General features: G+C 35.8%; 1 protein-coding gene across 3 annotated transcripts in view; it reads right to left on the bottom strand.

Moving 5' to 3' along the window:
• Positions 1-2,731: 2,731 nt before the first annotated feature.
• Positions 2,732-25,620, bottom strand: part of Frs2 (fibroblast growth factor receptor substrate 2) — a 126,425-nt gene continuing 103,536 nt past the window's right edge. For 2 of the 3 annotated variants that reach the window (XM_046430681.2, XM_058574644.1), the window contains 6 exons: positions 18,507-18,601; positions 14,353-14,444; positions 11,649-11,835; positions 10,723-10,881; positions 10,211-10,374; positions 2,732-8,472 (listed from right to left, as the gene is read on the bottom strand). In XM_046430681.2, the coding sequence (XP_046286637.1) occupies positions 7,522-8,472; positions 10,211-10,374; positions 10,723-10,881; positions 11,649-11,835; positions 14,353-14,418 (1,527 nt within the window). In that variant the 5' untranslated portion in view covers positions 14,419-14,444; positions 18,507-18,601 and the 3' untranslated portion in view covers positions 2,732-7,521. The remainder of the gene's footprint in view (positions 8,473-10,210; positions 10,375-10,722; positions 10,882-11,648; positions 11,836-14,352; positions 14,445-18,506; positions 18,602-25,620) is intronic. The other variant, XM_046430680.2, reaches the window with a different exon arrangement.

Below are 25,620 nucleotides of genomic sequence, written 5' to 3'. Positions count from 1 at the left end.
ATTGGTAGCTCTGAATAAACTATTTTTGTATATTCACACCTTTACATAATCCTGTCTGAGAATTCGGGTAGGACTCATAATTTCATAGAATGCAGGAGAACCGACATTGTGCCAATTCTGAGTTTAGCCTTCAAGAAAGCCTAACATACTCTACCAGAAAAATTCTAGAATAAGTGAATTCAGCAAAGTAGGATATAAAATCAATATCCATAAATCAAATGCATTTCTATACATCAGTGATGAATCCTCTGAAAGAGAAATTAGGAAAACAACCCATTCACATTAACCAAAAAAAAAAAAAAAAAAAAAAAAAAAAAATCCTTGAGAATCAAACTAACAAAAGAGGTGAAAGACCTCTATAACAAAAACTACATGGGGCTGGGGCCATGGCTCAGTGGTAGAGGGCTCACATGGCACTTGTGGGGAACCGGATTCGATCCTCAGCAAATACATGAAAATAAATAAAGGTATTATGTCCATCTATAACTAAAAATATCTTTAAAAAAAAGAAAACTACAGAACACTAAACAAAGAAACTGAAGATGACCTTAGAAGATGGAAAAATCTCTTATGCTCTTGAATAGGCAAAATTAATATTGTCAAAATGGGGCTGGGGCTGTAGCTGGCCATAGTACCAAAAGCGCTATACAGATTCAATGGGATTTCAATTAAAACCCCAACATCATGGGCTGGGGTTGTAGCTCAATGGTAGAGCACTTATCTAGCATGTGTAAGGCACTCAATCCCCAGGACCATGTAAAAATAAATAAAGGTATTGTGTCCATCTATAACTAAAAATATTTTTTAAAAAATCAACATCATTCCTTATAGAAATAGAAAAAGCAATCATGAAACACATTTAGAAAAATAAAGAGATCCAGAATAGCCAAAGCAATCCTTAGCAAGAATATTTTTCACAAGCAGGAGGCATCACAATACCAAACCTTAAACTATACTATAAAGCTATAGTAACAAAAACAGCATGGTATTGGCACCAAAATAGGGATGTACACCAATGGTACAGAATAGAAGACACCGAGACAAACCCACATAAATATAGTTATCCTTTCATACTAGACAAAGGCACCAAAAACATATACTGGAGAAAAGATAGCCTCTTCAACAAATGGTGCTGGGAAAACTGGAAAGCCATATGCAGCAAAATGAAATTAAACCCCTATCTCTCACCATGCACAAAACTCAACTCAAAGTGGATCAAGAACCTAGGAATTAGAACAAAAATCCTGAGCCTAATAGAGGAAAAAGTAGGCCCAAATCTTCATCCCGTTGGATTAGGCCCCAACTTCCTTAACAAGACTCCTACTAAAGCACAATAAATAAAATCAAGAATCAATAAATGGGACAGATTCAAACTAAAAAAAGTTTCTTAGCAAAAGAAACAATCAATGAAGTTTATATGTAGTGTCTGCCAAAAGCTCACAGGTGAGACAATGCAAGGTTTGGAGGAGAAATGATTGGGTCATAACCTTAAACTAATTAGTGAACTAATCCCTAATGGGATTGAGTGAGTGGTGACTGGGGTATGGCTGGAGGAAGTGGTTCATTGGGGGTTTGGCTATGGGGGTATATATTTTGTATCTGGAGAGTGACATCTCTCTCTCTGGCTTTCTGATTACCATGTGAGCTGCTTCCCTCTACCACTGTTCTGCTGTGATGTTCTGCCTCACCTTGAGCCCTGAATGAGGCGGACCTTCGATAGACTAAGACCTCTGAAGCTGTGAGCCCCTAAGTAAACTTTTCCTGCTCTATAGTTGTTCTGGTTGGGTCCTTTAGTCACAGCAGTGACACAGCTGACTAAAACAAGGATGACTAACTGTAAATTCTTTTAAGGACAAAGGCTGTTATCTAACTAGCATAGGATCTGGCTCACATTCATTAAGTAAGGGCATGTGAATAGCAACTCTCCTCAAAAGAGTTTCAAAGGTAAAATACATAAATAATTCAAACAATTTTTTTGGGGGGGAGGGTGCTGGAAATCGAACTCAGGGGTAATTAGAGCCACATCTCCAGCCTTTTTAAAAAAAATTTTTTTAGTTGTAGATGGATATAATACTTTTATTTTATTTGTTTTTATGTGGTGCTGAGGATTGAACCCAGTGCCTTACACTTGCTAGGCAAGCGCTCTACCACTGAGCCATAACCCCAGCCCCTCCAGACCTTTTTAACATTTTATTAGAGACAGGGTCTCACTGAGTTGCTTAGAGCCTCACTGAGGCTGGCTCTGAACTCTCAATCCTCCTGCCTCAGCCTCCAGAGCTGCTGGAATTATAAGCGTGCACCACTGCACCTGGCCAAATTTTTAAATTCTAAGAATGTGTTGGTTTTCTAAGATGCAATCCTTACTACGACACTGTAAACAATTCAAGCATTCTCTAGTGTGTGGCACAAAGTATAAGCACCCAATCATTTGTTAGGTTGTCTACCCCCTACATCATATAAAATGACCTCCATCTCAGAGCTGTACTCAACTAGGCTTTGCAATCTCACTCAATGGCTAAAAATCAGGTTTAGAATCCCAGAGTACAGAACCACAAGTTTGACCATAAAAATGGAGACAAAACTGTGAGAAAGCACATCAAATAACCACCTAATCTTTAACATGATATATATTTACTTTGAAAATGAAGGCAGTGATATAAGACCAAGAAATAAAACCTTTATCATAAAGTTTCAAGGAATGCATGAAATAGAAATACAATAAAACTTTAAATAGGTATCCAACCAAACTTTTATTGGGTTTTATTGCAATCTACTTTTGGCAAGAAGGGGAAAGTGACCATAAGAACTCAGATCAGATTTTATTCAACAAAGCAGTTTTCATGAATGCTTAAGGTCAGTGTATAGTCAGCTCAGCTTCCAGTATCAACTTGAGTACCTCATTGTGGATATTTATGCCAGAATGACAACAGTAAGGCATTGCAAGATGCTACATCATCTAAGATTAAACCACATTTTACATATTATAATTTTTAGAACAGTAAAGTCTTCTAGTACTCTACAATAAATAAGGATTTTAAAAATGTGTTGCTTAGCCCTTGTTGAACAAAATTCAATTATTAGCTTATTCTTTAAGTACTCCAGTTAATAAAGGTTTGATTGTACTTCAAGAATCTGACTTTTCCAAAGATAAAAAAATTAGTTATTTGTTATGACAAAAATTAATCTTAAAAGCACATTCACACTTGTCCTTAAAAGCATGTTTACATCATATATAACTTCTCATGTCTGATAACATGGCTTATATAGCAAAAAGTTATATGCAAAGAACAACTAGAGGGCAATCCTCCCAACCCCACTTCCTCCAAAAAGCCACACTCGGCCTCAGTGTAAAAGTTGTATTTTATTGCCATGCTACAAAATGTATGAAGTTGGCACTGATAGGGAGAAATAGAGAACAAAGGGTGGGAAGGGACAGAGGGCAAATGATGTTACATATACAACAAAGTTTTATTTAAATTAACAGTGGTTAAGTTTTGCCAAGATTAAAAATGCAAACCAAAATTTTAAATGCTGATATGAAACAGCATTAAAATACAATTTGTGCATAGTACAGTATCACTTATGTCTTTTATTAGAGAAATATGGAATGTTTTTAAAAGAAATTAATTATGGGGGTAAAATTCATATTTCATATACAATTTGGCAATGGTAGTCCCACTGTTAGACAATTTTTATAAAAGAAAAAATTAAAAATCTAATAAGCTACCTTTATACAAAGTTGCTATATTTATGCCTTTATGTAGGAAAAAAACATTTATTATGCAAATTAGGACATACAATAATCTTACAATATTATACAATGCAAATAAAAACATAACACAAAGTTTGTCCTTTATAAAACGTATATTTTGCATTTACTAATGCAAATGTGGCACACTGGTGACTACTGTACTATTGATACCAGTCTGTTTCCATGCTATATCGCCCAATTGTCATAAATTGCAACCATAATGATGCTACAAAAGAAATGCTATACCCCCAAAAAATGAGGAAGTAAGGATGGGGAACAGAGATGTAAAGAACAGGGAAAAGATAGATAGGGTGCTGGTTTGGGCAGAGTATATTGTGGTATGTCATAAAATATTTGTTAATTTTTCAAGCCAAAAACATTTTCTATACATTCTGTAATTTCGTACCAATGCCTTTATTCAAATTTGGCAAACATCAAGGAAAAGGTAATTAGTACCACATACCTCACACATCAGAAATATGAATGAGATGCCAATACATCAGTTACTTCTGAATGATGCCTTTGATGGTATGTCTATTTCCCAAATATATGTATTTATACACACACTACACATTGCACAAAACACTTAGGCATTATGGGTTAGGAACAGCACAGGGGGAAACTGGGAAGCACTTGTCAGTTTGTTAAAAATCTTTAACTTGAGGCAAACACCTGATGGCACATTGTTGTAAATTATGAAAACATAAGGCCCCTGTCCCATTTTTAACAGAACATTACTGAGGTACATTTTTATATACTGTGCCACAAAGTTTGGGAAGTGGGTAGGAAGATAAACATCAGTTTGACTTATTCTAATAACATTGAACTGGGGGCAGGGAGGGTCAACATTAATATCTATAAAAACAAAAACTGCTTGGCAAATTTTTTTAAGTCCCACATGCAATCTATTCTGGATATACTGAGAAGTGAAAAGCTTTTTACTGAGTCTTCAAGAGTAAAGTGCGTATCTCATCACTCCACAGCAGCAGTCAATAAAAGGAACTTTTTGCCAATCTTCCTGGAGAGAGGGAAGGCACCGTATTTTCATTTTTAAAAGGAAAATCAAACTGTGAAATAAAACACTAAGAAAAACATAGGTAATACCCATATCAGCTTCCAACCCTGGTCTGGGATAAATGTTGTTATGATCAATATGGATAAAAGAGGGTTCTACTGGGAAACCCAAATGAACAATGATTATATTTCCAAAGCCAAAAAGTAGAATCACATGTTCAATGAACAAAACCATATATCTAAAATTAGATTAGTCTCAGAAAATCAGAGACATATGGCCATAATTATATGCCAGTAAAATATTGCAATCTAAAATGCACCTGGTAATAGGTACATTCTTCCAGGACAGGGCTTACTACCCATTACTAGACTACTGTGAAGGACAAGTAGTATTCTAACTTACTTTTCATTAAATAGGATTACAGGTGACTTCCAGAAGACATCCAGAATTAACACCAGTTGTATATCTCTTCCTAATATTCTTATAGTACCTTAAAATCAACTTCTTAGCAGACAAATTGGTCCCATTTTCATTTTTAAAGCACACAGCATTTAAAGCATAAATTGTACTGATTATCTTAGTTACCTAAAAAAATATAAAAACTAAATTAGAATCTGGAGGAAAAAGTAAAAAAGATGAGGGAAAAAATAAAGTAACCAACCTCCAAAATGAATAAACAGAGATTTATATTCTGCCTTGACTGCTTGTTTCAGAGAAAACCATGTGCATTGGTTCCATAATAATTCTTCTTCCATATTACAAAAAACCAGTACATAAATTTGGCACAATTAGCAATCTACTCAGAAGAAAGGATAAAAATGGAACAACATATTAAAAATGGAATCAGGAAAACTGAACATCTACACCACTGCTCTTTTTAAGAGAACAGTGAACCTTTTAATAAGCACCAAGTTCACGGTGCGGGGGGTGGGGGGGTGGGGGTGGGGATGACAAAATTCTTGCTATGCTAATAAAATAATGGCACTGAAAATGACGAAAAAGATACCTGTAGTATTTTTTTTTTAATAATGGTCCCACTCTATTGTTCTGCTAATCCATTCATTCTTCTATCACTAGGTTATTTATTGGATAAATTGGATGTTATATAACTGAAATGTTTTCTTACTAAATTAACCTTAGTTACATCTGGTAGATCCAGACCACAATCTCAAACTTCCTCATATTTAGAGAAAAACAATAAAATATTTTGCAAGGTTACCCAACCTTCTTTCTACTCAATCTTCTCTTGTATTTTCTAGTGTTTTGGAATATGGAACATTGATTTTCCAATAGTTTGACTTCTGAACTCTCCTCAATATATATAAACTTCCGTTCATTTTAAACTCTAAATTATGACACAATCTCATTACTACAAGACTTCCACTGTACCTGCTATGCTGGCAACAATATTAACATTCCACTGAAATCAAGGGATAATCAGAAATCTGACTACAAGTGAAAGGACAGCAGAGCCAAGGAACAGCAGAGTGAGCAAGAGTACAACTGCAGCAATGTAGCTGAGGGAATCCCTGCTAAAGTGCTGAGGAGAGTGTCCACAGAGAAAACACAGTACCTTTAGGGAACTTTGCATGTTGAAAGGATTTTTCTTTTTTTCTCAGCTGCTAAAGATATCGCATATAGACAGAAGAGAAATTTAAAATTGAGAAAATGGTTTTTTCAACTTAAAAAGTAAATAGCATATAAATAAATACTGGACAAGGACAACTCTGTTATAGAATAACAGTAAGTTCCAAATGAACCTTCAAAACCATAAGTTGACAAAAATGCAAACTAAGAAACAATGAACACAGAATCCAATTTCAAAACTATATACAAACTCAAACATTTTAAATTGATAAAGACATTAAACAACAAAATATGACATCCCAAACACTAAGAAATTGAAGTTAAATGGGAACCAAATGACACAAAAGCCTCCAGAAAACAATGTGTCACCAATAAGCTATAGGAGAGAAAATTCAACAGATCTTGGTTCAGATTTTCAAAAAATGTTTTTGGGTAAAGTGACCTGAGACTGATTCTTAAGCCTACTGTAATTCTGAGTAAGATACCCAAACATGCCCTTCAAATCACATCATGAGATGAGTAAACAGAAAATCTTATCTCCTGCCTGTCTTTCAGCACACACCAACAGCAAACTATATTCATGACACAGACTCTTTCTAGTAACACTGAAGGCAAAGGAGCTGACTGCTATCAAAGGAGGTGTGGTATTTCTGTTTCCTTTTCATATGTTTTGGCTCAAGTCAAAAAGCCTTTAACTAGTGAAATAAAGGATTCCTCAGGTTAACATGCTGGAGGCCACATACTGTGAAGTGAATCTGCAAATATTACTTTCAAAGCCCTAGAGTTATGTGTTAGCAATGCACATTATCAAGAGGCTTTATAAAAAGTTTTAAATGCCAACCATGACTTAGACATGAAAGATACACATAAGTCCAGAATGTTGAATAAAAATCAACCAGCATGTCATTCATTTCAACTCTCATTTTAAATAGGCACTGTGAAAATGGGAATGCTGCTATACAATAATGAGTAGTATATAATGAAATTAGTCTTCTTTAAGGAGTACCTGCTCTACATTAATTCCCTTTAGTTAAAGATGCGCATGAAATATTCAGAAAAAAATTTTATCAGTCTATAAAAGGAGTTAGTGTAGAAATGAAAATGAAGCACTTGCATCTTCATTTTAAAAAACTTCACAAAGGTGCAAACAACATAATGCTTTCCAGGCTCACATGGGCAGATCAGTACTATTATGTCTAGTTTTCCTAGATGTACCATCATCTCGTGGCAGTGCTTTCTGCAAATTTGACATAGCAGCAGTTCTCTCGATGTCTATCACAGCATACAACTCTGTGCGCCTGGTAGGGGTTTGTGGAAGGGGAGTAGTAGGTGTTTTTGGAGTCTGAGGGTTGTCAGAGTCACTGCCACCTTCCAAGTCAACCTGTATGTAATTGAGCTGCCTGTGTTCTAAACTTGGGCGTCTGATATCAAAGTTAAAGACTGTTGGTGTACAGTCCCGACGCCTTGAATATTCTATTTTGTGAGCACTTGCCGGCACTGTTACATTCTCTGTATTTACATAGTTATGCATTGGATCTAGATTATTATGGTAGCCATTTAGAGATGGGGTCTTTGGTCCTAAGTTGTCATCTTCATCCCTACTTAGCTTGCGGGCTTCCCAAACTGGAGGCAAAGATGGTAAATTTTCATAGTTTAATAATGCAGTTCTTCTCTGAGCTGAGTTGTTGATATTCTGGGTATCCGAGGTACTGGTAGATGTCAGACGACCTCTCCTGACCCCTGAGGCACTAGGGATAGATAGCCCATTTATATTTTCATATACCAGTTTGTTAACAGAGGGTGCATCTCTTCGTTCATCACTGTCATAGCCAGTGTCCCATTCTGTGTTATTCGCACCACTTACACTAACTTGATCTCTTCCAAGTTGCTCCAGTTTCTCCTTTTCCATTAATTGCTTCTGAACAGGGGTTGGTCCTAAAACAAATTTGACTCCTTCAGGTTCCAGAAGAATCTGAGGGTCCCTGTCTTCAATACTACTTGGTTCTTCTTTTGGTGTGTTGCATTCAGCATTAGAAACTCTTGCCTCCAATGGGACATGCACACTTGTGCGATTTTTCCGTTCTTCTTGCACACCTGTAGTGTTGACGTAGGTATGTATCTAAAATGAAACAAAGTAAATCAGTAACTTATTTAAAAATAAATAACTAAAAACTTAAAAGTCTGACCCCATCACTTTACCAAAAGTTTTTTGGTACCGGGCATTGAACTCAGGGGCACTCTACCACTGAGCCACAGCCTTATTTTGTATTTTATTTATAGACAGGGTCTCACTGAGTTGCTTAGCGGCCTCACTTTTGCTGAGGCTAGCCTCGAACATGCCATCCTTCTGCCTCAGGCTCCCATGTTGCTGGGATTACCAGGCACACACCACTATGCCCAGCTCTCAAATCTACTCTTAAGACTTTTGCACCTTTTTTTTTTTTAACTAATAAAAAGGCAGAGAGCCAGGCATGGTGGCTATAAGCCCAGTGACTTGGGAGGCTGAGACCTAAGCAACTTATCAAAACCCTGTCTCAAAATAAAAAATAAAAAGAAGTGGGGATGTGGCTTCTTGGCTAAATGCCCTGGGATTCAATCCCTGGTACTATCCCCCCAAAAACAAACAAACCAGGTAGGGAGAGGGGAGAATTATAAAAATATCTAAAATATTTTCCTACTTTGGTAAATGAATAACTACTTTAACATGCAGTGTTACACTTGATGGTGAAACATGAAAAACATTCTATTAAAAAAATCAGAAATAAAATAGGGATTATCACTTTGCTGTTGTTCTACGAATTCTTATCAGTGCATTAAACATGATTCAAGAATAAGAAATAACAAGTATTGAAAAGGAAAAGATAAAATTATTACTATTTATTGATTATCTGACTATTGTATATAGAGAAAAACCCTAAAATGAAGATATAAAATAAATAACACACAGTAAGAAATCATCACTATTTAAAAAAAAAAAAAAAAAGGAAAGAAAAGAAGAAAGAAAGAATCACTTCTTTAAAAAGCTCAATGGCATTTTGGAGAGATGATATAAAAATATTTGGAAGTCTAAAAAATTTTTTAAGATTTAAGAATGAAAGGCAACACTGGGGAAAAATATAATCAAAATAAACAATGTAAGAACTTGTTTACTATGTAAAGAACACAAAGAAATTTACTTTAAAAACACTAAAAATCTCTGATGCTGAAAAATCTTATGGTTTTACAAAAGGTGAGTTAATAAATAGATGATGGTCAACCAGATGTTTCATTCCACAAATGAAAATTAGAATAGTCAGAAACCTAGCTCCATAACAACATCAACAATATCTACCTTTCTACTAGTAGTTCAGTGATTATAAGATTAAGATATGAAAAGCAGCATAATTTTTTTTTCCCCTTTAGTACTGGGGATTGAATCCAGGGGTGCTTTACCACTGAGCCACATCCCCAATCATTTTTATATATTTTTTTGAGACAGGGTCTTGCTAAGTTGCTTAGGGACTCACTAAATTGCTGAGACTGGCTTTGAACTTGCAATCCTGCTGCCTCAGCCCCTGAGCAACTGGATTACAGACATGTTCCACCATATCAGGCCACATAAATTCTTGATCCATTGGAGATTATTACAATGGAAACTGACTGTTAAGTACAAGTTTCTCAATCTACAGATACACCTTTTCTATGAACCCACAAACTACTACAATGCTATTTCCCTGATAACCTGTACATGTTTGAGATATGACAGCAAATACGTTAATTTCCTCAACTGTTGACTGTAAAAGTAGAAAAATATTCAAGAATTAGCATAACACTTTACATACAATCATCATCACTGTTATACAGGAGCACATGCTTACTTGTTCCTCAGCCACAAGCAAAGGATGTGTAGATTCTTCACCAACTGAAGGTAAGCGAGCACTTCCTACAGAAGGATGTCTGCTTGAAGGATGAGATGAAGCATCTCCAAATGAAGGATATCGGGGATATCCATTAGGTAAGTTCTGAGCAGCAAACCCTGGAGCTAAGTTTTGTTTATTGGTTTAAGAAGGCAGGGATACGGGGGTAGGGGCAGAGAGAATAAAAATGAATAAGAATCTAATCTGACTAAGGATTAAGAAAGAGGTTTCTTGTGAGACATACAGAAATTAGAGCAAAAACAACATTCCCCCACCCATATTTTAGATAAACATTTTTTAAACATATTTAAAATGCTTATAATTATAGCTAACAGTTTTTAAAAATCGATAAACATGCTTCTATAAATAAATAGTGATTTCTAGTGCTATAAAAATATTCATAATATACAGCTTATATCTGATATTTCCCATAGTCTAATATTCAAATTATGAGAGGGAAAAATGCTACTTACTTGTAGGTGTTCGAGGTGTTCTGGGTACTTCCAATTCTGTCTGATGATTATTCCTTTCTACAACTGGCTCTTCTACCACATTTATACTATTGTTTTGCATAATCTCTTGCAACATGTTAAATAATTCTTCTGCACGGGCACACTTAAAGGCAAAGATTCCTACAAATATAAGCCCAAAGGGAAAAATGGCAACCACACCTTTAAAAAAGTTATAAGAGCATCTGTCAAAAACAAAATTGTCAAGAAAACATTTCTTTTGCCAACAGCAAAAAAGGCCTTCTAAATAAATTTGATAAATTAATGATATTCCCTTTTTCAAAACATAAACCCAATAATAGAGTTCTCAGAAAAGTTTTCACTTATTTAAAAGACATGACCTAAAACAAAGCAGACAAGATGTTTACACTTACTCCACTCTGCTTTTTACAGCAGGGGGAGCTCAGCTCACCATTAACAAGGTAATCCTTTACCATTTAACAAGCCCTTGTTAAGAGTTATTTCGTTATCTTGTTTATCTGTAACATAAGTATTACCATTCCCCTTTTATAAAGTTCAGGAGAGGACAAATAACTTGCCAAGACCATTTAAGTAGTAAGTAACAAAACAAAACAAACAAACAAACAAACAAAAAAACCTGTTCCGTTCAACTCAAAGTTTAGGTTCTTTCCCCAAATAAAAACAATATAGATACTGAGTCAATTTAACAGGAAAAAAATCACTTACTGGCCTACCCCTTAAAGTTAACACAAGTCAAAATTTCTGACATAGAAAATGTGCTTAATACATGCTTGATAAATACAAAGTTTGTTATATTTTTTCTTAACAACCCACCTATTTGGGGAATTTTCTTTTAAGAGAAAAGTAAATATTAATTTCAAAACTGTATATAAAATAACTAAAAAACAATATTTCAAATATGATAATACCTTGTCCAGTTTGACACCTTCGGCCACTTTCAAAAGAAAAGAGATTGGAGTCATAGCCATAGCGTCTCAGGCAGAGGTAGTGCCATTTTACTGAATCACGTTTGCGGGTATATAGAATCAATTCTGTGTCTGTAAGTTCCATTATGCCAGAACCTAACTCATTCCCATCATCATCCACATTAATGACCTAAAAGAAGATGACAGTCATACAAACATTTCACCAATTCATCAGGAAAATGCACTGTTGCTGATTGATTCAGTTACTTGCTTGTTGTTCATTCATCAACTAATGTGTGTGTATAGGGCAGAAATGTGTAATAGCATAATGCCTAGTTCACATCTGTTAGGAATTTACTCTCCTACTGGAGAAACAAGATACACAAACACAAAGTTGACACTACAAAACTCTGTATTATTAATTGACAAATGAATGCAACAGAGACTGTAGAAGGTAGCAACTGTCATCTGTAGTTATTGGAGAAACCTTTATATAAGAAAAGGAGGGCCTTTAGTTGGACATGGGGTAAAATTAAATTTAGACAGGAAATCAAATAAGAGGGAAAATCTGGTTGCTTAGGAGATGTAGGACACAAAATGAATATGTAATGCTAAAATAGAACAAAGAAGATACCTTTCAAAGAGACCAAAATAAGACTGGCACAGAGTTCAGGTAAAGAAATGTATTGTACTGTTGAGCATGTCCAAGACTAAGAATAACAGGTAACATTTATAGAGAAGTTATTGCCCTGGGACAAGGTAAAGTGCTTTATGTATATTTTTCTCATTTAATCCTTGTAACAACCCTAAACTAAAATGCAATTAAGACTTAGTGATAAAGTACCCTGCCCAAGATCGAAACTATAAAGTAGGAGAGGTGTGACCTAAACTAGGTTAGTGTAATCCAGAGGCTATGACTTAGAGCAGAGATTATGAGACACTTAATAGCTATGGGTGCTTTCAGCCTATATGTAACAAAATACCACAGGAATTGCAGCAAACAGGTTAATGAATGATGAAAGAGGATCAATAGGATGGCAACTATAGGATGGGTCACAGGGTGATTGGAATAAAGTACAATTAAGAAATCATCTAGGTATGCATGAAAATTATAATGGAAAGGTGGTGCTACAGTTTGGATCTTTTTCTTTATATATTTTTTTCTAATACAATTTCATATTGTCAGAATATGAATATATATATATATTTTAAGTTGGATATCTTTATTTATTTATTTTTATGTGGTGCTGAGGATTGAACCCAGGGCCTCGCACATGCTAGGCGAGTACTCTACTGCTGAGCCACAACCCCAGCCCTACAATTTAGATCTTAAGTGTCCCCTAAAGACCTATGTTCTAAAGGCTTAGACCCAAGCCTGGGGCACAAGTGGAAAGCAGTGGAACCTTTTAAGAAGTAGAGCCTAGTGGGAGATCTTCTGGTTATTAAGGGTGTGCCCTTGAAGTAAATTACTGAGATCCTCCTCCTCCTCCTTCTTTTTGTTCTTTGCCATGAGGTGGGTAGTTCTGCTCCACCATGTACTCTGCCATGATGGACTGCTATCTTGTCACAATCTCAAAGCAAGGGGGCAAATAGATCATGGATTGAAACCTCCAAAATTGTGAGCCAAAATAAACCTATTCTCTATAAGTTGATTTATCTCAAGTATTTGTTACAATAACAGGTGGTGATGAAATTGAAAGGCACTTATAAAATGACATTTTAAAGAAAGTATTACCAGAACTGTATGGTTAATTGAATACAGAAGACCAAATGAAAAATAAAAAAGGATTCCTACTATGGTTAGGATGTTGCTAGTCCCCAAGGGTTCATGCGTCAGAGGCTTCGTCTACAGTGTGGCGATGTTGAGGTGCTCCTTAACACTGGGGCATGCCCTCAGACGGCATTAAGGTAGTTCTTGAGGGACCTCAGTTAGTGCTCAGTGACTCTTTAGATTTCAGTCTTGGAAAGTAAATTTCTTGCATGCATTCCCAGCATTGTGATTATATCTGCCATGAGGTGGTATAGTCAAGTGGGCCAGAGCCAAGCCTCAAAAACTGTGAGCTGAATAAACCTCTTTTATGGTTTAGATACGAGGTATCCCCCAAAAGCTCGTGTTTGAGACAACACAAGAAAGATCAGAGGTGAAATGATTTGGTCATGACTCTTAACCTAATCAGTACATTGTAGACAGGGTGTGGCTGCAGGAGGTGGGTTACTGGGGATGTGCCTTTAAGATATGTATTTTGTCCCTGCTCTGCAGTGTCTCTCTTTCTGCTTCCTGGAGGCCTTGTCTCGAACTGTTTCCTCCTCCACTCTTTAGCCATGATGTTATTATGCCTCATCTCAGGTCCACAACAACAAAATTGACTATCTATGAACTCAGACCTCTGAAACTCCAGGGGACAAACTTTTCCTCCTTTAAAATTTTTCTAGTCAGGTCACAGCAGTACAAAAGTTGACTAAAACAACCTAGTTTCTTTGTAATTATTTAGCCTCAGATATTTCGTCATATTAATGAAAATTGGACTAATACAATTTCATATTGTCAGTAAGAAAATGTCATCATTTATTCACATAAAAAAAGGCAGGATAGGGGGAGGGAAGCAAATGAGAGTCTAGTGATAAAAGTGAAAAGGTAAGATATATTAAGTAAAAGAAGTACATCCAAGTAGGTGGTGAGATATATAGCTCAACCGGTTTTACTGACCTTAAACTTATTCCGATGGTTATCTGGGACAGTGTCTTTATCTGGACAGCTACAACAGCTACCCATGGCTTCTTCAGAAGACCATGTGAGCACTACATGGAAAATAATTTGGAGAAAATTATTTGGTGAAGGATATAAAAACCACAAAACAGAAAAGGGCTTTAGAAATCATCTAACATAGCCAGACACAGTAGCACACACCTATTCAGGAGGTTGAGGCAGAAGGATTGTAGGTTAATATCAGCCTGGATAACTTGGCAAAACCCTACCTCAAAATAAAAATTTTAAAAAGGACTGATGATGTAGCTCATCAGTAGAGCACCTGCTTAGTATGTATGAGGCCCTGGGTTCAATCCCCAGTGCTGGGGAAAAGAAAAAAAAATCATCTAACACAAGCATGATATTTTTAATTATAATTATGAATGTATAAATTAATGAGTTTCATTGTCTCATTTCCATACAAAGTATAATATTTTCATACAGAAGAAAATTAAGCTCCAACAAGGTTTATGGCTGAAGCTAAATTTCAAATAACTAATTGGTCAATTGTGGGGTGGAGTTACCAGGGATTGAACTCAGGGCACCTGACCACTGAGCCACATCCCCAGCCTTATTTTTTATTATATTTAGAGATAGGGTTTTACTGAGTTGCTTAGCATCTTGCTTTTTGCTGAGGCTGGCTCTGAACTCGCAATCCTCCTGTCTCAGCCTCCTAAGCCACTAGGATTATAGGTGTGTGCCACTGTGCTCGGCAAGTTGGTCAACTTTGCTTAGTGACAATAAAAACAAATTTTTGTAAAGCAGATGTGACAGAAACCTCAAATTTCCAGTTTAATTTACAAAAGTCTGTCACATATTTTAAAATTACTTAAAAAACAAAGCAATTTATAATCTTGATATATAATACTATTTAAATAATTAATGTACTGTTATTTAAGAGTTAATCACATAATTAATCCTTTATTATCACAACAGGGATTTCATGTCCTTTAAAAAAAAAAAAAAAAAAAACAATTGCCAAACCTTGCTAGACTTCTAGCTTGGCAGGATTGGGGTGGGGGTGGCAGTAATCGGAGATTAAACCTAGGAAAGCTTTACCACTGAACTACATCCCCAGTCCTTTTTAAATTGTGAGACAGGGTCTCACCAAATTGCTGAGGCTGATCTTGGAACTTGTGATTCACCTGCCTTAGCCTCCCGAGTTCTTGGTACTCAGCATGTCCCACAATGCCCAGCTGCCTTTGGTTCTTATTAGTCACTGTAGGCTCTCTTATACACCCTCAAGACAAAAGTTTATTAATAAGATACAATATCAATTTGGAATAGTACATTAGTAAGAGAGAAGACCATCTTAAAATTTAAGCAGTAATGTTACACAGAGAATATTGGCAGAATGGATAGGTATGTCTACATAATTGTTCTTTTCCACAGAAGATTAGCAATAAAAAGTTATATAGGCAATGCTAAGTGTTCAACAGCATTCCAAATGAACAAACAGGAAAAATTCAAAATTAACACTTCTAATTTTGGGAAAGAACCAGAATGAATATGATAACAGTTGAAAAGGGAGAGGGAGGGGAACACGGGAGCTACAAAATATAAACATAAATCTGATTGAAACTTGTTTAAAATTCTTCAGTGCTTCTCCACCACTTTCAGGATAAAATTTTAAATCTTCAGTATAGCATAAGGTCCTTCAAAATCTGGTTAAAAGGTTCAGTTTTAACTCTTCCTGCCCTCTGTTCAAGCCCTACCCTTAGTTTAATCAGACTGAACAAGCTACAGTTTACCCAGAGAATCTTTATTCTCTCACATCATTCTATAACCACTCTCCTTCTGCTGCTTCTCTTTCTCAAGTTTCAGAAGCCAGTGCCTCTAGGAACTCTTTATGGCTCCAACCAACCTGGGCTTCCCATACCAAAGCACCTATCACACAATTCTTAGTAGAACTGTGACAGGCTGTTTATCTGTTGTTCTCTTGCCACAGTTTGCAGAGGCAGACCTCATTTGTTCTTGCATTGCTAGTGCCAACGCAATGCCTAGCACACAGTAGGTGCTTCAGTCCCTTTGTGAGCTGAACAGGGCTTTACTGAACAAAAGTGAAGAATGCCTGGCAGATTTAAGCACTAAGAAGATTAAAGGTATACTATCCAGTAAAGTTAGTTAAGATCCATGATGGTTGATATTTTACTCTTAACTAATATGACAACTAAGTATCATGATGCAGCCAGGCACAGTGGTGCACGCCTATAATCCCAGCATCTTGGGAGGCTGAGGGAGGAGGATCGCAAGTTTGAAGCCAGCCTCAACAACAGCAAGGCAGTAAGCAACTCAGTGAGACCCTGTTTCTAAATAAAATACAAAATAGGGCTGGGGATGTGGCTCAGTGGTTGAGCGCCCCTGAATTCAATCCCTGGTACCAAAAAAAAAAAAAAAAAAAAGTATCATGGTGCAATGATGATTAAGTCACTGCTTGTACTTCTGAAGAGCAGTAAGTCTAAACAGAGAGAAAGAGACGTAAATAGATTATGCACCATAATCAACCTTCTATTAGAATATGAGCAGAGTTCTGAGGGCCCAGTGAAGAAATAAGGATGGGTAGAGCATAAAGACAACCTGAAGCAGATAACATTTATCATCCTAAATTTCTATTATAAAACAGAACTAAAGGCTTACAGAATGAGGGACTTATGGAGACTGGTAAGATCAGTCATCAAAGTACTACCCCCCCAAAAGGTAGCTAGACTAAGTAGGCTGTGATGAGAGCTCAGTGAAGGATAGAGATCAAGATTATGCAGTTTGCTAGCTATGCTCTGCAGTCCAGGGTCAGAGATAAGAGAACAAAGAAATTAAAAGATGTTGGCAATACATGAGTTTGAAGTGATAGATCATCTGACTGTTAGGACAAAAAGTTGAAAGATGAGGGCTAACTAAAGAAAATGGAAAAAGAAAAAGAACACAGGCTCAGAAACTTAGCAAGACCCCGTCTCAAAATAAGAAGAACTGAGGATACAGTTTAGTGGTAAAGGACCCTACGTTTTCAAATCCCAGTACAAAAAAACAAAATCTAACAGGCTTGGTATGAGTGAGGGACTGAAACTGCTAGAATATAGGCAGTTGTCCATCTTCCAACTTCTAGAAAGAGGAACCCTCACACCCTTTTTCAAAAACTTACTTGCTAACTTACTTTATCCACTCATTATTTATTTTGCTCTTGGGGACTGAATCCAGGGGTACTTTACTACTGAGTCACATCCTCAGCTCTCAAAAGAGATTTTTTAATGTCAAATTTATTCACTTCCCCTGACTCCTCTATTTTTTTTAAGGGGGGGGGGGTAGATGGACACAATGCCTTTATTTTATTTATTTATTTTTATGTGGTGCTGAGGATCAGACCAGTGCCTCACACGTACTAAACAAATGCTCTGCCACTAAGCTACAACCACAGTGCCCCCCCTGCCAGATTCTTCTTGAACCATAAAATCCTAGGCAATGGGAAAGGCTAAATACTAACTATTCTGCATTTATGACCACCAGATTAATATTTGGAGACCACATCTGAGTTATTTGAGACTTAATAATATGCACTAATAGTATAAACATTTAATGAGAAACTATGTGGTCTCATCAGCATCACTCTTCCAAGCCAATAACTCAGCAAAAATGCAAATGCTTTTGTTATGCACCCTCAAAAAAGGAACTAGGGTATATTCAAGAACAAAGATAGCCCCTGTTTGGGAAGATCGATATTTCAATGAGTCTACCGAATATTTTAAGTTCATATATATTTTCTTGGTTTAATTAAAACCATTTTTCCTTATTCTTTGGAGATGGAAGAGTCAGCAAATAGGAGGCAAAGTGCTTGCTTTCAAGAAAACATTGGGGAGGGGGAATGGATATAGAAAAGAGTAGAATGAATCGGACATCACTTTCCTATGTTCAAAAATCAATACACAACCAGTGTTAACTCCACATCGTGTACAACCACAAGAATGGGAAGTTACACTCCATGTATGTATAATATGTCAAAATATACTCTATTGTCACGTATATCTAAAAACAACAACAACAAATACATTAAATTCTCCAATTTAAAAAGAAAAATTATTAAGTTGTGGGCTTGGGCCCTTTTTTCTAAGGTAATTTTAACTCACCTAGATCTGGCCATTAATATTCTTAGCCTCTGCTGCTGCATCAGGAGTTTAATCATACTTCAAAATACCATGTTTTATTTGTTTGCTGACTTAACCTAGAAATAGTAGAAAAAAGTTGAGAATTTCTTATTTCTTTTAAAATATTAATTTTCCTTATGAGATTTGTGGGGGGGGGGGGGTTTACTGGAGATTGAACACAGAGGAACTTCACTACTAAGCCACATCCCCAACCCTTTTTATTTTTTATTTTGAGACAGAGTCTCACTAAATTTGTTTAAGCCCTCACTTATTTGTTAAGGCTGGACTTAACTTTCCCCAGCTTCCCAAATCAACTGGGATTATAGGCATGCACCACTATCCCCAGCTCCTTATGAGATTTCTGATAGCAATATTAGCTCAGTTAACCTATTTAAACAAACTCAAAAGTCCAAAAACTGATCGAAAATTCTTTAATAAGATAAATTTTTAAAATTAATGATTTGTACATATTAGCATTCTTTGAAAAAAAATGTAAAAATGCAACAGTCCAAATTCTGTGATGTGTCTGGCTTCTCCACTATAGCTAATGACACTGGATAACTCACTTCTGCATACTTACATCCTAAGCCATAAATAAGGGTTAGATTAAACCACCTTCAAGATCCCACTCCAGCTCTAAATCCCTATATTTTAGCCAAGGGGCAGACTAATTCTCCAACTCTGTTCACACTTTTTCTAAACCTCATGTGCCATCATTTTTCCTGCAAAGGAATGACTCTTTTTAGAATCCATGCTCTGTATCTTCCTATTCCACATGACCCCCTAGAACCAGAAAAGTCATTCAGAAAACAATAATAAAAAGCATGTCAGAGCTGGGGATGTGGCTCAAGCGGTAGCGCGCTCGCCTGGCATGCATGCGGCCCAGGTTCGATCCTCAGTACCACATACAAACAAAGATGTTGTGTCCGCCGAAAACTAAAAAATAAATATTAAAAATTCTCTCTCTCTCTTTAAAAAAAAAAAAAAGCATATCAGAGAGGCACAGCATAGTGACATTACATCAATAGATTAGTTTAAAGTTATAAGACAAGGACCTGGGTTGTGGCTCAGAGGTAGAGCACTTGCCTAGCATGCGTGAGGCACTGGGTTTGATCCCCAGCACCACATAAAAATAAATAAAATAAAGGTATTGTGTCCATCTACACTAAAAAATATATATCTCCCTTTGTTTTCCCTAATGGGCAGAATCACAGCCTCTGGGACAGGAGTCCCTTGCTCTTCTCTTTTGCTAACAAAGCAATAAACCTTCTTTAAAAAAATAAATAAATAAAAATAAAGTTATAAGACAATTCAACATAGCTTTGGGAAATTTTCAGCCAACTTATTCACTCTCTACAACAAAGAAAAACTAACCAAACTCATTCAAACACAGGCACTGAATTAGGAGTTACAGGAAGAGTCTTGCTTCAACCTACTTACTAAATAGAGTTAACAAATATGATCAATATCCGAAATGAATATTTTCAAAATCATGCACCAATATAACCAACTTTCAGCTCTGGACTTCAAATACCCTATATATAAAATCAGCATGCCAGGTGCTTGCTTACACCCTCTGTGAACTGCTATTACACCTCACTTTCAGGTGGACAGCAACCTAGTACCTCTTCTATAGTATCCCCTTCTACTCTCCAAAAGCTTAAATATATATCATGCTTATAAGCCTACAATATAATTTCTCTTATGTAAATATACACCTTTTGTCCAGTTCCCTCTTGCAAAGCTGTTAGTCAACTATAACTCAAACTCAAGGAAAAGTAGAAGGTTTTGAAATGAAATTAAACATATTAAAAAATCAGTGTACTAACCTATAAAGTTCTTAAAAATATTAAAATGTCCCCATTGAATCCATAAAATTTTTATTCTGACCTCTTTTTGAGGATCAACATTTATTTAGTTCATTGTTTAATTATTTTCACTATTAGCACTGCCAAAGTATTGTGGAGTGTTTGCTTGGTTAAACTGTTTTTCAGGGTAAATATCCAGCATGTCAGTTGAATCAGGATTTAAAGGACTTCCTGTGCCTTAAGGATTCTTTCTTCAAGAACACACATTTTTCTGAGTTCCAAACTGATATAGCCAAGCACTCCTGGTATAAACAATGGAGCAAAGGGTGTCCTGACTTGGGCTTTGATTATAGATGCCTCAGATACTCTTGCTCATCTTTGGTTCCCAAAAGGTGAAAGGGGAGAGATAGTTATAAGCATTATAGGCACTGTTTGGAGCTAAAATCTTTTTGTTTGTTTGATTTTATATTGGGGACTAAAACCAGAGGCACTTAACCACTGAGCCACATCCCCAGCCCTTTTTGAGACAGGTCTTGATACATTGCTTAGGGCCTTCCTAAATTGCTGAGGCTGGCTTTAAAACTGTAATCCTCCTGCCTTGGCCTCCTGAGTTGCTGAGATAATAGTCAAGAGCCACCGAGCCCAGCTAGAGCTTAAATCTTTTTTTGTTTGTTTATTATTAGAGCTTTATAATTACACATATGTTGGGTTCATCCTGACAAACTCATTCATGCATGGAAATCGATTTCAGTTCATGATTCCCTTCTTTTTCCTTTCCCTTTTTCCTTCCCATTCTCCCTACCCTCTCCCATTTGTTTTCCTCTACTCTTACTAGACTGCCTTTCACTTATTTATTAATTTGTATTCAACTGGTTCTTTATGTTTTCTTACCTTCCCTCCCCATTTTCTTTAGTTTAGCTTCTGCTTATGAGAGAAAACATTCAACTTTTGAGCTTCTGAATTTGGTTAATTCCCTTAGCATGATATTCTCCATTTCTATCCATTTACTGGCAAATGCATTCATAGCATTCGTTTTTATGGTTGAGTAGGTATAAATATTGCATTATATACCACAATTTCTTAATCCATTCATCTTTTGACAGGCATCTGGGTTGAATCCATAATTTAGCTATTGTGAATTGTGCTGCTATAAATAAACATTGATGTGGCTGTGCTGCTGTGGTATGCTGGTTTTAGATCTTTGGGGAAAATACCAAGCAGTGGGATAGCTGGATGGCTTCATCCTAGTTTTTTGAAGAATTGGAGCTAAAAAATCTTATTGTTGTAACAAGGATGTTTTTCTGTAAAAATAGGTATAAATACAACATCAACTATAATGTGTACTCAAAAAGAATACATGATTTTGCCAAGAAAATTATAAAGAAGTCAAGAACTACTGTCTACAACCACTATTATTTTTCTATAGCAACTGATTTTAAAGCTCTTTAATGTATGCTGGGCATATGGTCATTCATATAGCTCATTTAATCCAAAGAACCACCTCATGAAATAGACACTATAATATTATTAGTGTGCTCTAAATGAGGAAATTAAGGCTTTAAAAAGTTAAGTAGTTTTCCCAAGGTCAGTAACTGATAAGAGGAAGAGCCAAGCTTAATTCCTGATCACATTCCAAAACCCTAGCATTATATATGTAAAATTAACTTTATATGTAAAAAGCTTAAAATAGTGCCTAGCATATTTTAAGTATTCAGTACATATTAGCTATTGAAATAACAATAATATCTAAAACAATGCTGTAAGCCCTTGGCAGTCAGTTAACTTTTCTGTGCCTAAATTTCTTCATTTTTAAGGTTAGAACACCTAGTTCATAGCATTACTATGAAAGCCAAATAAATTTTGGATATAAAGATATTTAGGGGAAAAAAGACATTTAGAAAGACAGCATTATTGTATCACCACTCAAGGTAAAATTCTGTCTCTTGACTCACAAAGCAACCTTTAGTACTGTAAGCACCAAAAGCCTAGGAATTAAGCACCTTCCTTATAACAAGTGTTACATTAATAAATTTAGTAAAGCTGTCCTAAATTACTCTAAAAGATTTCTGCAGAATGACAAGCCAAGAACACTGAACTCTATTCACAAGTGTGATTATATATTTGGTGCTTAGAAAGGCATATTTGCTCTTTCAGTTTCACTAGCACTGAGGGTAAATTTGGCTTATACTATAGTAGTTCTGTTCAAATACAGCCAGGACAGAATATCTATAGTTAGAAGGACAGAAATGTAACTCTAGATTTTGGAAGAGCTAACTGCCATGGATTTAAAATTCATAAGAATAGCACTCAAAAACTCTTTGTTTTTTTTATCTGGCTGTTTTTTTTAAACCATTGGGTAGGTCGTTTTCATTTGTATACATTAGTTTCATCTCCCCACCCCCCAATTTTGGGGGAGGCACCGGGGATTGAACTCAGGGGCACTTGCCCATTGAGCCACATCCCCAGCCCTGTTTTGTATTTTATTTAGAGACAGGGTCTTACTGAGTTGCTTAGTGCCTCACTTTTGCAGAGGCTGGCTCTGAACTCAAAATCCTCCCTGTCTTAGCTTCCCAAGCTGCTGCAATTATAGGCGTGCACCATCGCACCCAGCTAGTTTTCTATTTATTCTTAACATCGATAAGGATTTATTGATATTATTCTGAAGAAGAGTCAAACAAAAAAAGCCAAGGAGAAGAGATCCTTATGTGAAAACCCAGTACACATACAAAAGTTTCCGTGTTAGCTGAAATTCTATAGTATATGCATACACACAAATTAAAGGGTAATTTTAAGCATCTGTTAGTATAGTTAGTTGTGTCTGCATATTCCTAAATAGATCTCCCTTCATTTACATTTTGTATTTTAAAGGCAATGTTGGTGAGCCACTTTGCAATTCATAATAACCCTCCATATACCTACCTAACTTTTTTTAACTTGTGGAAAAATTAATTACATTACTTATAAATCATTTCAATATTTGGTCGTTTATTTTTTGGACACTCTTTAGGTCTAATCTAAATTTCTTGTACTGAAGTTAAACCAGATTCCTCTCATTTGTTTTCTCTGTAAGGGACAAATAAAACCAGGATGATCAAGAAAGATCAAACACAAGTTTACAAATAAACTACCATCAATTCGTTTTGGGGTGGATAAATCTAAAACATTAAAGTAGTATTTCTTTAGTTCAGATAAAGTTGCTTAAATGAAGATAACAAAAAGTTACTTTGTAGATAAGTGATTTGTAAACAATTATCAATGCTAAGGAAGGAATAAAAAAATTAATTCATTCACTTCTGCATCCACACTGCAACATTCAACAAGTATTCCCCCACACCACCCCACCTTCCTTTTTTAGCAGGATCTTACTGTGTTGCTCAGGCTGGTATTAACTCCTCTCACCTCAGCTTCCCAATAAGCTGGAACTATGGGCATGTGCCACCTTGTCTGGCTTCTAACAGTATTTTCTGAATACTTACTTTCTGTCAGGAACAGATAAAAGACACATTCCCTAATTCCAGGGGGCTTACTATCTAGTGAGACAGAGAGAGACAAGAAAATGAATATCTGGCAGAATTGGTGACTTGTGTACTGGTTCTATTTCCTTAAAGCTGGAATGTATGGGAAAGTACTACAAAATAGGTAGAAAGGTAGGCATGTGAACATCTCATGAAGAGTCAGGTCTGCACTACTGCGGGCAGTTCACATTTTTCCCTTACAATCTTAAAAGATATCACTAATGTCCTACCAAATATTTTTCGAGATTATATATATTGACAATTTAACTTATAATTATTTAAGAATAAAATTAATTGTGTTGCTTTTCTATCTGTGGTGCCCAAAGTCTAATCTTCAAGACAGAGCATCCATCTATAAACATACTACCACCCACACACATACCCCACCCCACACCGCCCCCGGCCCTGCAAGCACCTAGACTTGCAATATCATCACAGATAATAACCAGGAGCTTGGAGCCTCAGATTTCCCCTCCCCTCCAAATTTAGAAAAGTAATCCATCTTAATCCTTTTTTACAATAAATCTTTCACTTTCAATCATTCATTTTGGTTTTTAGGCTAGAAATACAAGAAAATAGAGATTCCTCTGTAAGTATATATGTACGTATGCATGTGTGTGTGAGGGGGATACACGTTTGTGTGTGTGTGTGTGTGTGTGTGTGTGTGTATATATATATATATATATATATATATACATACACAAGACAATTTCGTGTGTATATTTTAACAAATATTGAGAAAATACTATCACAATGGCTTGCCAAAAATAAAGTAAGAAAAAAGCTAAGATGGAACATGATACAAAATATAATTTCTCTCTTTTATAATGTGGTCACAATTCAATCCTGGAGTCGTCTATAACTTTGAGGGAAACACTACTTTGCCCAGAAACACTATGATAAAATTTACAATTAAATCTGAGTACTCATAATCTCTGCCCTAAGATATATGCAAACCCAGTAATAACTCACTCTGCCTTAGCTAATTCAATAATGTATTTGATACCAGAAGCAACAATCCCCATACTTTCAATTCCAAGAAAAAAATATCATCAACCTTTGAAACATTCAACAAAACTCTTAGTTAAGTGGTTGCAATATAAAAGTTAGCATAGCACAATCAAACTGTCCTCCAGCATCAAAGTGTAAGACAGATAATGTAGCTCTCACAAATTGCAACACAAAAAACAGATGTGATTATAAAGTAGTAGTAAGAAAATAGAGGGGGATGGGGATATATCTCAGTTGGTAGCATGCTTGCCTCACATGCACAAAGCCCTGGGTTCAATCCCCAGCAAAACACACACACACACACACACACAAAGAAAAAAAAATAGAGGCATTCTCCAGAAAGTATTTATTACTAACTCTGAAAATATGAATGAATATATTTGCTGTTATAGAGACAATGCTTTAAATTTTCTGTAACTATTGTATTCGAACACCTCATGTTTATATTCTTTGACTCTGTAATGATTTCTATATATTAATTCTTACAAAGGTGTCAAATTAACAAGTGACTAATCTTCATAATGAGCATCTAGTTTATAAACTTACTAATAGTCACTAACTTCCTAGCAAGACTAAACAATAGCATAATAAAAATTTAAATTAGGAAAAGTCAGACATTACACAAAATCTTTAATCCAATCAACATTTACTAAAAAAATATTGTGAAATACAAACAAAACTGCTGTTTCCCAAATAAATGTCATATTCTTCTTACTATACTCATGGAAGAAATAAAATCAATTTAGCTTATTACATTAACAT

The sequence above is a fragment of the Marmota monax genome, unplaced genomic scaffold (genome assembly GCF_021218885.2).
Source record: "Marmota monax isolate L192 unplaced genomic scaffold, Marmota_monax_Labrador192_F-V1.1 WCK01_AAM20220418_F8-fsc00056, whole genome shotgun sequence".
NCBI classification, from domain to species: Eukaryota; Metazoa; Chordata; class Mammalia; order Rodentia; family Sciuridae; genus Marmota; species Marmota monax.
This window is presented reverse-complemented; position numbering and strand designations above follow the sequence as displayed.